Source organism: Suricata suricatta, chromosome 2, assembly GCF_006229205.1.
Source record: "Suricata suricatta isolate VVHF042 chromosome 2, meerkat_22Aug2017_6uvM2_HiC, whole genome shotgun sequence".
Classification (NCBI taxonomy): domain Eukaryota; kingdom Metazoa; phylum Chordata; class Mammalia; order Carnivora; family Herpestidae; genus Suricata; species Suricata suricatta.
This window is the reverse complement of record NC_043701.1, coordinates 13,205,654-13,220,813: the sequence shown is the minus strand read 5'-3', so window position 1 is coordinate 13,220,813 and position 15,160 is coordinate 13,205,654. Positions and strand designations below refer to the sequence as shown.

General features: G+C 37.4%; 1 protein-coding gene across 6 annotated transcripts in view; it reads right to left on the bottom strand.

Annotated features, from left to right (window-relative positions):
* BRAF (B-Raf proto-oncogene, serine/threonine kinase) overlaps positions 1-15,160 on the bottom strand; it is a 144,760-nt gene that overhangs the window by 39,417 nt on the left and 90,183 nt on the right. For 4 of the 6 annotated variants that reach the window (XM_029922542.1, XM_029922560.1, XM_029922553.1 and 1 more), the window contains 6 exons: positions 13,870-13,905; positions 13,514-13,550; positions 9,774-9,910; positions 9,413-9,530; positions 7,295-7,379; positions 6,293-6,469 (listed from right to left, as the gene is read on the bottom strand). In XM_029922542.1, the coding sequence (XP_029778402.1) occupies positions 6,293-6,469; positions 7,295-7,379; positions 9,413-9,530; positions 9,774-9,910; positions 13,514-13,550; positions 13,870-13,905 (590 nt within the window). The remainder of the gene's footprint in view (positions 1-6,292; positions 6,470-7,294; positions 7,380-9,412; positions 9,531-9,773; positions 9,911-13,513; positions 13,551-13,869; positions 13,906-15,160) is intronic. The other 2 variants (XM_029922547.1, XM_029922567.1) reach the window with 1 other exon arrangement.

Below are 15,160 nucleotides of genomic sequence, written 5' to 3'. Positions count from 1 at the left end.
AAGGTTTGGGGCTAGAAAAGGTAAGACACTGTCCGGGAGAGAAGAAGAACAATCTTAAAAAGATGTATGGTTGCTATATTACATTAAGGACCCACTTGAGGTGTTGAAAAGACTAAGCTGGAGAAGCAGCGAGGTGTAAAGCAATATACTCTGACGCCAAAGTGTCAGGACCAGGTTCCTTGATCTTTCTAAACCCTAGTTTCTTTGTACATAAATGGGGACGGTAATAGGAACTACCTCACAGGCATGAGGTAGTGTATACACAGAACAACGTACACAGAACAGTGGCTGGCACGTAGTAAGCACCTGCTACACTCATTACTGCCTGTATAAAAAACCAGAGAACGCAGCTGGTATAAAAACAGGGAGAGGGTAAGGTACTAGTATGTAGCAGAGGTGGGGTCAAAACATAGTATTTACTGATCAAGATAGATATTTAAAATGAGTGGAAAAAGGTAAACCAGTGTGATTCCATACTTAAAACAATAACATAACCCACTGTGTATAGTACTGAAATACCAAATTCTGAAAGGACACACAATACACATCAGAATATTAATGGTGATTATCTCTCGGCGGATTACTGGTGCTTATTTAGTTTACATTTTCTGAGTGTTCTCCAGTGACTATATATTTCCCCAAAATAACTTTTATTTTGAAATTAAGAGCTGCACCAAAGGCAATCACTGTAGCAATCACTCATATTTCTCACCATAACGAATTGTTAAAAACTGTCCACATGGCCTCCTGGTTTTCAAAGTTTACAAAAGTTATGAAAGTAAAACACAACTGTGGAGTCTTTTTTTTTAAATTAAAAGACAGAAACAATAACATGTTACGGGTAAAGCTAAAGTTCTTCTCTCCCAGAGAGCGGTCCCATCCGGATCCTTTCTGCAGTTCCCGCAGACCGCTACTCAGCATGGTGTGTGTCTGCTAATCCTGATTTTAACACTTTTGCATACTTATGTACACCTCTCTTAAAAAAAAAAAACACCCAAATATAAAGTGTTTTGTTTTTAAAATTTCAAGTGGTCTCATGCTGTAGGTTGCTTTTCTCACTTGACACTATATTCATATTGAAAGCTGATGCTGATATGTGAGTAATTCGTTTCTGCTGTGTATTATTCCCTTGCATCGAGGTGTCAATATTCTATTTATCCAAGTCCTCTGATGGCCATTTAAGTTTCCAATTTTTCACTGTTAGAGATTTACCTGCAACACCTCTCTTCCTGCATAAGCCTTTTTTGGAACAAAAGCTAGCATCTCTTGGGGGCAGGTCAGGCGCCTCCCATTTGAGCAGACCTGCTGGAGCAGGCTGGCGTGGCTGGCTGCCTCAGGTGCCAGGAAGCAATTCCCCTCATCTTTACCAACATGCGATTTTGTCTGAATTTAGGTATTCTGCTCATTCCAGTGGGTGGAACATATAGTACTTCTTTGTTTTGGATTGTATGTTTCTGATTATCTGTACCCTCTTTTGTATTACTGTTCTTATCCACTGGAAATCATGCTCACTATAATTAAATATTCTTTGATCAAGTGAAATTATTTTCAATCACTGATACACGCTCACCATCTTTTCAGCTTCGATTCATCCTTCCATCTTTCTTTTAACTAGGTTTATTTAAAAAAAGTAAACTGTGAGGATTTATCCCCAAATTACTTTTAATTATCTTTTTTGAGACAGTTCTGTGGGTACAACACACAACAACTCTCCCTCGATTTAACATTTAGTAAATTTTCTGATAAAGCTAAATTAAAAGTTATACAATAAATATATACTGAAATTAAAAGTCTTGCAAGGAAATGGCATGACCAATTGACCATTCCTGAAATTTCTTTAGTATCAATATTCTTAAAATACCTTGGCCCTAAGGCTGAATCAATGACTGTCAAATGAGAAGATGATAAACATCCTATACTAGCCCTGATTCCAGAAGAGTGAGATGCTCCTCATCCACCATTACAACAACCTGCTCTCTTTGGGCAAACCTAGCCATCAGCAATGATCCTTCACTGTGGAAAGAAGACAAAACCACACAGGAAAAATGTCACCCATCTGCGTATATTCTGTAATCCAATAAAGGGGAAACATTTGTAAAGTCCTAATGATTCATCTCCTAATTACTAAAGGTTTTATCGTATGAATGACTACAATCCCAACACCTTATGCAATGAGTAATAATGCTTATACCCTTATTCTGCTTAGATTCTCTGACTTCAAAATATATTTTATGTGAGTAGTGGCTGAATATATACTTTCAAGTTGGGAGGGAGTTGGGGGAAAAACATATTTTAGAAAGTAGTCAGAAAAGATGGACGACATCTGGAAAACCTTCAGGTGGCAGACTGCTTTGAAATGGAGGCTTTGCAAAAGTACATTATTAGGTGGCTATTTAAATAGTCAATGGACTTAGCGGTTAGCTACGTCTAGCTTGCTCTGTCCTCTGTGAAATGATAGTGGAAAACAGGGAAGGAGGAATCAGACATTTAAAAGTTTAAATAACTGCAAAGCATATAATTTGCACTGGACTACAATATCAACATTTTAGCATTGCTGCTGTTGTTATTATCCAAATGTTCCTTATAAAGCATCTATTCTTGCTTCATGAATAAAAAATAAACCTTCTTTTATATCTGAGGAAACTGGTACGTTTTCGGGGGAGAGTGGTATCTCTTCTTGCACTGTGTTTGTTTATTCCTAGCTGCCTCTTTAACTCCTGTTTGTTTTGGTCTCTGTCATTGGCATCCGACACTTTACCTCTGATATTTGATGATCCAGAGATAATTTGTCTTACTCAGACTGTGAAGGTTCAAAAAACCATCTGAAAGGTTTGAACATACATACAGATGGGCTTCTTGTTTTTGAGCTTCCCTGTAGAGTGATCTAAGTGGAATCCCTGATGTCACTACCTTTGGGTCTTTTCTCTTGGCCGATAAGATTCCTCAGAGAAGACTCTCCCAATCTCCTGCCTAAAGGGGAAGAATGTCAGGCTGCCAGCATTCTGAGAATCTTTGAAAAGATGGTGCTGGGGAACTCTCTATTCATCCTTCCAGAAACAGTCACTCAATCCCCGATAAAATATCCATGCCCGTGTCCCCAGGCCAGATGTAACCGATTTTCCTCTCTCCAGAAAATGTAAAAGTCTACAGTGCGGCGGCGATGGGGCGGGCACCCAGCGACCCAGAGCAGGACACAGGATTTAGAGAAGAGCCTCCCACATACCTTCTCACTTCCGTACCTCCCCTCTTCTGCAGGCGCCCGGCACTGCCGATTCCTGAGACTTCGGAGCAATCTGTCGTATCAATCAGGCTGGCTTTTATTTCCCTACTGCCAACTAAGGATTTCGCTTTTTTTTAGGTATTTTAAGTCCATGACCACTTCTCCATCTGCTTTCTGGCTTTCAAAATGCTACTGTTTCCTTCTTCCCTGTTATCTCCATCCTTATATATTCATGCTTAAAAAAAAAAATTCCTCGATTGTAGTTTCAGTGGAGTTTCAAAACAGAGCAAGATGTGTATTAACACAAAAGATGTGTTAATAAATTTAACCAGTTGCATGTTATCATCTTATAAAGAACAGGGAGAAAAAATAGGAACTACATCTTCTTTGGTTGACTGAAAGCTGGTAGTAAACTTTTGCTAGAAGGCTTAAAATTTACATTAAAAAAAAAGTTTATTTATTTTGAGAGAGAGAAAATCCCAAGTAAGCTTTGGGCTGTCAGCCCCAATACAGAGCTCCATCCCACGACCCCAAGGTTATGACCTAATCCAAAATCAAGAGTCGGATGCTCAATCAACTGAGCTACCTAGGCACCCCTAAAATTTACAATTAATAGTTTTTTAGCTATTAAAATCTATAATAAATTGACAGGATGATCTGAATTCATAACTAGGTATGTATACTCATTATATAGTCAGAGTTATCTAAAAATATAACTGAAGTGTTTCAGAGTAGACAGATGTAAAGGCTTAAGCTTAGAGAACCCAAACTGTAAAGTGATGGGAACATACCGTGCCTCTTCACTGACTATTCCCCAAACTACAGAACTATTCCAACTTGATAATGTTCTATTGTTACTTCTTGTCTTTATCAATAGTGGCATTTCACTGCCCCATCACTGTTCTTATTTTTTTTAATGTTTATTTATTTATTCTGAGAGAGAGAGAAAGTGAGTGTGTGAGAGAGAGCGTGTGCATGTATGCACACAAGTTGGGGAGGGACAGATAGATGGGGGAGAGAGAGAATCCCAAGCAGGCTCTGCACCATCAGCAAAGAGCCCAATGTGAGGCTGAGACTCATGAACCGTGAGACCATGACCTGAGCTGAAATCAAGAGTCAGATGCTTAACCGACTGAGCCCTACCCATCACTGTTTCTAAAAACAACTCTGCTGCCTCTGTTCATAGCAAAAACATTTCCCCTTTGTTATTTTTTTATTACTCTTTGACGATTTTCCCTTTCCGGGACACTTGTTTTGATATGCTTCTCTCTCTTCCAAAAGGTAAACCAGCAATAATATGCAGTTTAGTGTAACCATTCTTTCATTTTGTGTGTGTGTTAACAGATACATAGTGAGTATTTATCATAGGCCAGGCCCTGTTCTAGGCATCAGGAATAAAACAATGAACAAAATAAAGCCCAACATCTCATACAGCTTATATTCTTGTGGGGGTGACAGACAGAACAAGTAATGTCCTGTACAGCTGGGTCTCAAAAACAAAGGGACAGGGATATAGAAAGGGACATCAGTGGGCAGGAATGTTCGTTATATAAGATGACGAGTGAGCAAAGGCTTCTTTCAAAAGGTAACATGTGAACAGAGATCTAAGGGAGAAGCTTTATGGAAATTTGTGGAACAAGTATCCCAAAGAGAAAAAGGCTAAGGAGAGCACACGCTTGGCCTGAAGAAACAGCAGAGACTGGCAGGATGGGAGCAGAGTAACTTTGTTTTCCTATCAGGGTTTACTACTTCTGCCACAGTTTACTCTTGCCGAGAGTTTAATACACCTTTCAGATCTGAACAGATTCAGATGTTAACCTATATGGAAGGCTGACACTGTTTTAAGTCTAGTGGATAAGTGAGTGGGAATGTTACTGAGGAGGTAATCATTTGCTGCATCGGCTTTCTGGCTGAACACCGCAAACATGCAAACAGTCCAAATTACAGATATATTGCTTAGTTTTGAGACAAAGAGGGTGACAGTTCAGTGGGAAGATTTAAGAGCCCGATCTGCTTCAGTCCTGGTCCTAAGCTTACACTCTAAGTGACCCTGAGTCAGAGCTCTAGGTATTAGTACTTAGATACACCTTTACTCTTTTATTCGAATTTTAAAATGCAGAAGTAGCATAGTGAATATGGGGGAGAATAATGGCTTGGGAGTCAGATTCTGAGCCAAACACCTTTGTTGCTGTTTATTAAATGTGCAGCTGTAGACATCACTTACAAGCCTGAGTTTCCTGACCTTTAAGAGCAAATAAAAATATCTACTTTATAGCATTATGAAGATTAAATGACATAATAAAAGCCATTTGTATACTATAAAACATAAGACACATACATATTTCTAAACTACTCATAGAGCTTTTAAACTTGTATTTTCCTAACTTAAAAATTTTCATCTAAATACTTTTAAAATTTATTATTAAGTTCTACCTTTTGATTTTTCTCTTCATTTGTACTTAAGAGTTGTATGCAAAATTTATCCTTCCCAGTTGGTTCCCTATTTTGACCAATGATAAATTCTATTCAAGCAACATTTTATCTTTTAAATTACATAGCAAAATTCAATGGATATGAACAACTCAACTTGAAATCTTTAAAAATGTATCAGAATGCACATTTTCATTTTATTTTATTTCACTCAGGTGACCATTTGTAATAAAAAATATGGCTACATGGAGAAAATAATTTGAAAGGATAACTTAATCATTTTGTATATTTCAATAACAGTTAATGACTTTTTTGTAGAGTTTGTTTTATTTATTTATTTTTGGCCTATTTTATTTTCTTAACCTTCAATACTAAATCACTGCATGCTAAACATAAGTTCGCAGTCACATATTTGTTATCGAATATTTGATACATGTTTTTGAAGATAATACTGAAGATATACTAGAGAGATATTGTATTTCTTAATATCAGGTCATATTTTTAGCCATTAGTGAAAAATGCCCAGATGTTACTAGACAGTAACTTAAAAAGCAACGCAAAAGAAAATTAGCTAAATCCTTTAAAATACCATCAGTGGTCCCTCAGAATAATCTACAAGAGACTTAACGGAACGGAACTTACTCCATGCCCTGCGCGGTCTGCCGTGCAATATCGATAAGCTTGATCATCTCGAATTTGGTCTCGATGATGTGCAGGTGGTGGTACAGGCTGGAGCCCTCGCACCACTGGGTGACGATGGCCAGCTGGGGCTTTGTTGAGTAGCCCATGAAGAGCAGGATGTTCACATGCCGAGTTTTCCTGTAGAAGGAAGGGTGTCAGTAAATAGTATATGTTGATAAACTTCAGCAAATTTTTAAAAAGTGGGCCAAAGCAGTCTAATTATCAGAAGATGTTGTTAGAAAAAAGACAACAAAACATAAATTTATAAATCACTTTAGGAATTGTCTAGTCTAATATCCTACCCCTTGCAGAAAGATCTTACGTTTTAATATACCTCCCAACAGGCGACGGGAGGTTGCTTAAATACCTTCAATTGTGTGAAGCTCTTCACTGAGACCACAGGTTATTTTCTCCCTTTCCTCCCTTTTTAAGTGGTTCTAGTATTAGAAAGTTCTTTGGGGTTGAGAAAAAATCATTTCCCTACAACTTCCACCACTGGCATTCCTGTTCTGCTGTCTGGAATAAAACAAAGTCTGTACCTTCTTGAACATATTAGCCTTTTGTGGACTCAAATATCCTCAGTTCTACCGACTGTTTCCCCCTTGTTACAGTGTCAGAATCCTCCTCCGCTAAGCTCTCCTTGCCTGGATGTACTCTAGTTAATGTTCCTCAAGTTCCAGGGCTTGACACAGTCTTTAAATGTGTTCTGAGAAGTTCAGAATTTGGAGAGTATTATTTACATCAGTGGAAATAGGAGTTTTCATGATCAGAATATTGTAATTCCATTAATTCACCTTACGATTCATTCTTCTATCAATTATACCGTATAATATTATATACCACTTAAAGAATATGGTTACAGACATAATAAGCTCTGTCTTATCCACGCTTTGCGAACCTGTGAAGCCAACAGTGGTAAAGGTAACGATAACGTGTCCGGACAACGGTAGCGCACGGGCTCACCTGAGCACTCCGACTTCATTTTTGAAGGCCTGTAACTGCTGAGGGGTGGGTGCGGTCACATTCAACATTTTCACCGCCACATCGCCTAAAAATAAATTGTCATTCCAATTTTTTAAACTTAAAAATATAAAAAACATCTTTTGGGTGTTTTCACTCATTACCATGGCCTTAATCCATTCCGTTATTAAACTGCAAACAAATGAGATCTTAACTTCCTAAAATGTATTCATTTTCTAGGGGTAAAAACTACATGAACAATGACACTCCTACACTAGTATTCCCCAAATAGCCAATGTTGTATTTCCCCTAGAAATGTAGTTTAACCAAGTAAGTACCCATGGTATTTTCCTGATTAGTTAGCAATATTAAACCAAATGCTTTTATTAACTGAACTTTAAAACTATCGATGACAGGCCCAAGGAAGGTTGGCTGAAAGAGAAAACTGCAGAACTTCTTTATAAGAGTAGTTAACATGGTTTTCAAATCCATGGATCACTTGCTTTTGCTCAGGAAGATTAAAAAATTTTGTGTGAAACAGGTAGAACTCTTATATGTGGCCAGTGGGTGCGTAAAATGGTGCAAGCACTTGAAATACTTTTGGTGGCATCTACTAAAACTGAATGTATGTGTATCTAGTTGTCCCACAATTCTTTCCTAGGTGTATACCCAGCAAAAATGGAACATATATTCTCCAAACAAAATGTACTATAAATATTCACAGCAGCAGCATTTGTAATAGCCCCAAAGTGGATACTATTCAAATGTTCATCACACACTAGAGACTGTTGGAGTCACTACATGGAGAATCAGTACACACAGTAATACAGATGAATCTTGCACTTTTTTGCAGGTTTATTATACTTTGATATAATTACTGGTTCTTCCTGATAATGCAAGTAATACAGTGCTCAGAGTGAAAAACATTTTGAAAACATAAAGAAAAAAAGTAAAATCTCCTATTATCATGTCACTCAGAAATGATTATTTTTAACATACTGATATATAACCTTATTAGGCTTTTATATGTATGCAGTATGAGTATTTATGAATATATATGAAAAAAATCACCTAAAAAGATATATATGAAAAATGCTGATGGTCCTTTGAAAAGTTTATGTTATATATATATTTCTAGGCAGTACCATAGTACATGCTGCTTTGTAAAATTTAATACACCACAGACACCTTTCTGTATCAATGTAGATCTACCATACTATTTCATGTCTCTATAATCATATATGAAGTTTATCAATTTATCCAGTCTTCTGTTAATGAACATGTAACTTTATTTCCATTTTCTCATTAATATTAAATCTCTCATGAATATGTTTGTTTCTGTCCAATGAGTTGTAGTCCTACAAATGGAATTGTTGGCTCAACATACATATTGACAAACTGTCCCCTGGAAAACCTGTAGCGATTTATTCTCCCGCCAGCAGTGTTAGGAGCACAGCTCTAAACGTGGTCAGCTGAAACACCAACAACTATCTGTCCACTTGAGAGGCAAATAACGATTTCTAGTTTCTGAACTTGTAATTCTTTGATAAAACTAGTGAGGCTAAATATTTTTATATGCTCCCTGGCTGTGTCTTCCTTTGGTAAGTACACGTTTAATGTTTACTGGCGGTCTATATTACAAATAAACTTATCAGCATAACGACTTCTGAAAGAAAAAAAAATCTTGGGGCATAGCTCGCCCGGGGAATTGTCATCTTTAAAAATTATTACTGTAATGATAGGAATCCTGCTTGCTATGAATTCAGTTTATAATTCCCATAATTTTTGTTAACCCTTCTTTGGAGGACTCTTGAACCTGATCAAAATAGTTTAGTGATTCAAACAGTGCATATTCCCTTTGATTTTTTTTTTTCTTTTGAACTGGGTAGGGGCAGAGAGAGAAGGAGACAGAATCTGGAGCAGCCTCCAGGCTCTGAGCAAGCTGTCAGCACAGAGCCTGATGTGGGGCCCGAACCCATGAACAGTGAGATCATGACCTGAGCTGAAGCCCGACGCTCAACCAACTGAGCCACTCAGGCACCCCAACCCTTTGATTTTTTAAAATCAAAGTTGTGAGACATACTCTATGTGGACTTGTGTGTCCCTGTATTACATACGTACCATGCCACTTCCCCTTGTAGACGGTCCCAAACGACCCGGATCCGATTCTCTGTCCCACTGTGATCTGTCCATCAGGAATCTCCCAATCATCACTTGAATCCCTTCTACCAAGTGTTTTCTTCATAAAAATAGTGCAAAAGTCAAGCCACAGCAAACATAAAAGGAAGAGAGCAAAAATCAGTGTGGGAATGCTTCAAGCAAAACACGATCAGCTCTTAAATGTACTTCATGAAGGGAACTGTGTCACATACTGACATATCATACATCACTACGTATCATATTATCTAAAAGTCGACATCATATTTAGCTAGACTTGTAAAACAGAAAAGCTGAGGGGACAGAAGGTATCATATACTCTTACCATTCGATTCCGGTCTTCTGAAGATGAAGATGATTTCCTTTCCCGCTGAGGCCCTGGAGATTTCTGTAATGCTTTCACATTAGTGAGCGAGCCCGGCAATGAGGCAGGGGGGGTGGCAGACAAGCCTGTGGTTGATCCTAAATGAGTGAAATGAAAAATGTATCTATTAAAGGAGGATCGCGTATGTCAATTTACTGGGGGCAGAGGGTGGGAAGAGATTTAGACTTCTTTTCAGAATGCAATTTATGTTTAAAGACACATCTTTTGGAAATGACAGGACAAAAAAGGGCCTCATTTGGTGATCAGCACTGTAATTTATCTTAGTTTTCTGGCCAATTTAATGACTTTTAAAACATCTGGTTTCAGTTGCTTTGCTTATTGGTATGGAGTCGGGAAGAAAAATAATCTTTCTAAAATAAGAGATCAATACTAAATATTCTCAGGGTTTTTTTTTTCTTTGATTTAAAAAAGTAAAATCAATTTAAAAGCTTATATAAAAAATAAACTTGTAACTATTTTATGTTACCTCAACAGCCAATCAATATAAAAATAGATGGAAACATACACTAATGTCCTTCATATTAAAAATATCTGGCTCTATCATATTAGCCACTAAAACTTTGAAAATCCTATACTATCTAAGAGTTAGAAATACCAGTCAGCTCAGTGGTTCCTGAATTCCTATTCTACCACAGAAAGATGACCTGTTACCTGCCTAACGAAGTTAATATAAACAAAGCCACGCAGGTGTCTTGTGACTTTCTAAAAAATCTCTACAGGTATAAAGTGAGAAAAGTAAGTGCTATGCTATGGCTTCTTGGCCAAGCTGCTACAAATGGAAATATTGTAGGAGTCAAGTTGAGTCCAGTGAATACACTGAAAGACTTGGAAGGCAGGGTTGCATACTTTTCCAAACGCCGACTGAGCACAAATCCTAGAATCATTTAGTCGGTTTAGAGGGGTTCAGGGCAATGACTCCTAGTAGGGCCTGAATACAGCTAAGTAGAGCTGAGATGTCCAGTAATATTTGCAGATACAGTACAAAAAGATTTTTTTCTTTTAAAAGATTACTATTTGGTGGCAGGAAGAATAGCAATGTCTACCTTTAAATGTTCAAACTGTATAGAATTTATCATTACCACATCACATTCATCATCGTGGAGAATGTACTTGACCTAATATGCAATTTTCTAAAAGGAAATGGGATCTGGGATACCTATAACTAGAGCATCATCCATTTTCTACCTTCCACTGATAATTTTCAACATCATAAAGCTTCCACTGCTTGCTCAGGCCTCATAATTCTGATCTACTCAATAATGTACCGTATTATTTATATCAATGACACTACCCAGTACTGTAGGAATTCTAGCCCACCCTATGGATTTTATGAGAAACGGCTGGGCTGAGACAGCAAGAATCTGAACCACCACCACTACTTTTAGAGTAAGAGACACTAGCAAAAGCCAGTAAATAGAATTCTTTAAAACTATCTGTTTGAATTTTGACTTAAATCTTTAAGAAATCAGTTTAACTACGAAATAGCAGTGACGTGAACTGAAGAAGTGAAACCATACTGCTAACAGGCTCCCTTCACATTAGGGGTCAGTGAGAGCAGCGACCCTCAGATTCTCATAAGTATGCTAAAAGTACCCCAAATACATTAAAAGCTTTTTTTAAAGGCTCCCTACCCTTTGATATAAAATATACATGTCCTACGTTTCAAAAAGAACATTGCTATTATAGAAAACTAAAGCCAAAAGTCTAGCAAAATCTCCTAATTGGGGTCTCCATTTTTACTTTATTAAAAAAACCCACAAAAACTGATCACAAATATTAATAGCCGTGAAGGCTATTACCTAAATGGATTCAAACAAAAGTAATTCAGATTGCGGGATATCCCCGATACATTATTTATTGCCACCCATTGAGTTTAAGAAGTTATCAAGACCAAAAAGTAAGTAACAGAATAAAAAACAAGATGGACATCTCAGCTCAGAATTTTCTTGCTTTTAAACATTTATGACAGACAGCGCCCAAAAAGCTTTAGGTAGTGAGATGGGTGAGAAGCACATTCAGAGCATTCCAGCCAGGCCAAGCAGAAATTTAGTACTGAAAACTCTCACGCGCACAAACACACGCTCTGAGGGTGAGGCACAAACAGTATCTGTAGTTTATATTGAGTTTGCTTTGGGTGAAAACAAGAAAGAAGAGCCCAACTACCTCTGAACACTGGGCCAGGCTCAAAATCAAACACTATGTCACTGGGGACAGAATGTAGGAGGGGACTGGGAGTCCGGGATTGGTATTTCCGAAGACCGCGCATCAGCTGGTTCAAAGGGGCTGTTAGAGAGAAAGAGAGGGGCGGCAAACACAGGAAGACAGACACACAGAAGAAATGAAAGAAGTCATGGGAATAAATGAGTTGAAGCCTGCTTCACAAAAATATTCTGGATGTCTAGAAAAATCTGCTTGTTTTCATAAAATTCCAATGGCTTTTTATAAAGTGACTCATAAAAAGGACAAGAAATGCCATTCGATTTTTGGAACTAAGCAGGCAGTTTTTACTGTTAATTTAACTCTGTGATGCTAACATGATGGCGACATTTAAATGCTGGACACACTGGGCAAAATCACCAGAAGCCGCAGTTATTAAGACATATGAAAGTCAGACTGTCAGCAACATTAATTGGTGGATTCATGGAAAAACAAATGGAAAACAACCACAACTTTTTAAACTACATGCTGTAATGAACACTAAGTCCAGTATACGATGCAAAGTTTTCATTGTGGCAGGCTCAAGGTATAGAGAGACATAACAGAAGATGGTTTATGTACAGTATTTTTTCGATACAAAAAAACTTTAAAAGTATCTGGGTTTAGATATTTTGAAGATAAAGCAGGTCACGGTGAGGAGATGGACTCTCAGCAAGATAAACAGGTATTACAGGTCCACTTTATGAGAGAGAAAACAGTTGAAAAAGTAAGCACAGAGGACCACCTGGAAGAAATCTTCAAGACAGTTTCAAATACCTTTTCTTAGAAAACATTGGATAGGGGTAAAATCTCACTTAAAAAGTAAGCAATGTTTTCTTAGGTCCCCAATTTTCACAGAGTGCTACAGTGACCATCTGATGAAGAAATCTCCATTCAATTTCTCATTTATTTACTTCATTTACTGGACTAGTACGAGGACAACAGGCTTTCTCTAAGGGTCTATTTCATATAATGTACACTCCAAACCCTTTGAGAAAGCTGAAGAGGCTGACACTGTCTAACAAACTGAGAAGTTGTGACAGGCCATCTAAGGGATTCTTCCCAAGAATGATTTAGGAAAATCAAGTGTTAACTCATCGTAAGCTCAATCATTAAGTATTAGTGGTAATAGCTGAAGGCTCTCATGGGGAATTTAGCATCTCTAGTTTTGGAGATGGTGAGGAATCAGTAAAGTGGATAAAATATTGATGATCTCTTTTTGAGGATAACAACATTTTAAAATCGTAGATTATACATAAAGACTCCCTTTTATGTCCTTTTTATCTACTCATCTTATAAATTGGTTAAAAATTTAGAAGAGATAAATGATAAATAATAAAGAAAACCAAAAAACATTTTGGGATTTTCCTTACACATTTTTCTCTGTGTCTGTGTTTCATGAAAGAAGCAAATATAAAGGAGACAAGCAGCAAAAGCAATCGCATTTTCCCCGATTTGTTTTTTAAACTTAAATCACTACTTACCTCCATCACTACGAAACCCCTGGTCTCTAATCAAGTCCTACAAATAAACAGTAATGGATATTTATTCAAAGCATATGGTAAGAAAGTAGTAACAACACTGAACTTTCCACTAACCGTTAACAGAAAGGTTAATTCAACATAACACCTGCCTTACCATTACTTCATAAAAGAATATGAAATTAAGGAACATGGTAAGATAAACATTTTGAAGCACTTGCCAACATAACCCTATATCAAAGGGATTATTAGTCCTGATCAAATGCTGAAATCCATTTCAGGCCATTCAAAACAAATGGCTGCATCAATTCTTAAAAAAATTCTACTGGCACATATTAACAGCCATAAAATGTTCATACCCTTTGATCTTGTAATTCCACTTCTGGGAATTTTTCCTAAGGAAATAATTCAGAAGAAAAAAATAATATGCATAAAGATGTTCAGTGCAGCATTATCCATCATACTAAAAAATCAGAAATAATTATTTCCTTATTATAGACATATGACATTTTAGTTAAGTACATTATAGAGCATCAGTTTAGTAAGTATTAGGTAGCTACTGAAATAAGTATGAAGCTTATTTTGTGAAACATGTTTACAATATAATAAAAAAAATTAAATGTACATTATAACCAAAATACAGCTGCATAAGGAAACACTAGAAGGGAAAAAATAAAAATGGCTCTAACAAGGGTTTTGTTACAGTTTATCTTTATTATTAAAAGATATCTTTTCACAACAGACAATACTGAGGGGTGGGGAAGGAAAGGTCCACTGGCAAAGCGAGGCACTTGGGACGTTGGTAGGCAGGACTTAGTATGTTTGCCCATTTAAATAGGAGGGATTGAACGGCCCCAAATGTCTCTACACAGGCTTGAAGGCACTTTGCAAACAGGCCACTTTTTGTTTATAGTCTAGAATTTTTGCAGATGCATTTCTATCATGTCCAATGTATTATATAAAGCCTTTGGTATCTTCTACAGAACAGTCAAATACTCATACATCTACCAACAAGGTGCTAGTGTTAGGGGGTGTGTGGCTACTAATAAATATAAAATCCTTGTGGTCTCACTTTCTCTACATTCTTGAGAATTTGTAATCTAAGTGGAAGAAAGACATATAAACACGGAAATGAAATGAGAGTAATAGCTTAAGAAAACAATAAAAGAGGCATCAAAGGTGCTTAGTTAACTGCCAAATAAATAGTATGGGTGAAAAGATTCTTAGTGCTTGCTAGCCAAGTTCAGAGGATAAAGAACTGTAAGACTTGAGCGTGGTGAAGCATTTCAAGAGAAGAGCAACGAGTTGGGTTAGACTGGAATGTAGGGGGGTGTCGGGGGCCCTCCAAGCTTTCTGTCTGCCTCAGGCAAGGATTATCCCTCCGTTGAGTGAGCCAGTAAACAAGATTTGCATCTGGAGGCTGGAGACTGCCATTTCCTGGTCAAAATAACTGGCGACTGTCTTGCTGAGCTAGACGTGAGTGGCCAAGGCACACAAAAGATCAAAACCGTATTCAGTGTTAGTTCTCCATCCCCCAAGATTGCTGAGGCAAAGTCGGGGCGCTTCTTTGATATGCATTCGACTCTGTAGCCTGCCTAGGTCAGCTTGCCTTGTCTTCCCCCCCTGAAGACTATATAAAGAACAGTTCTT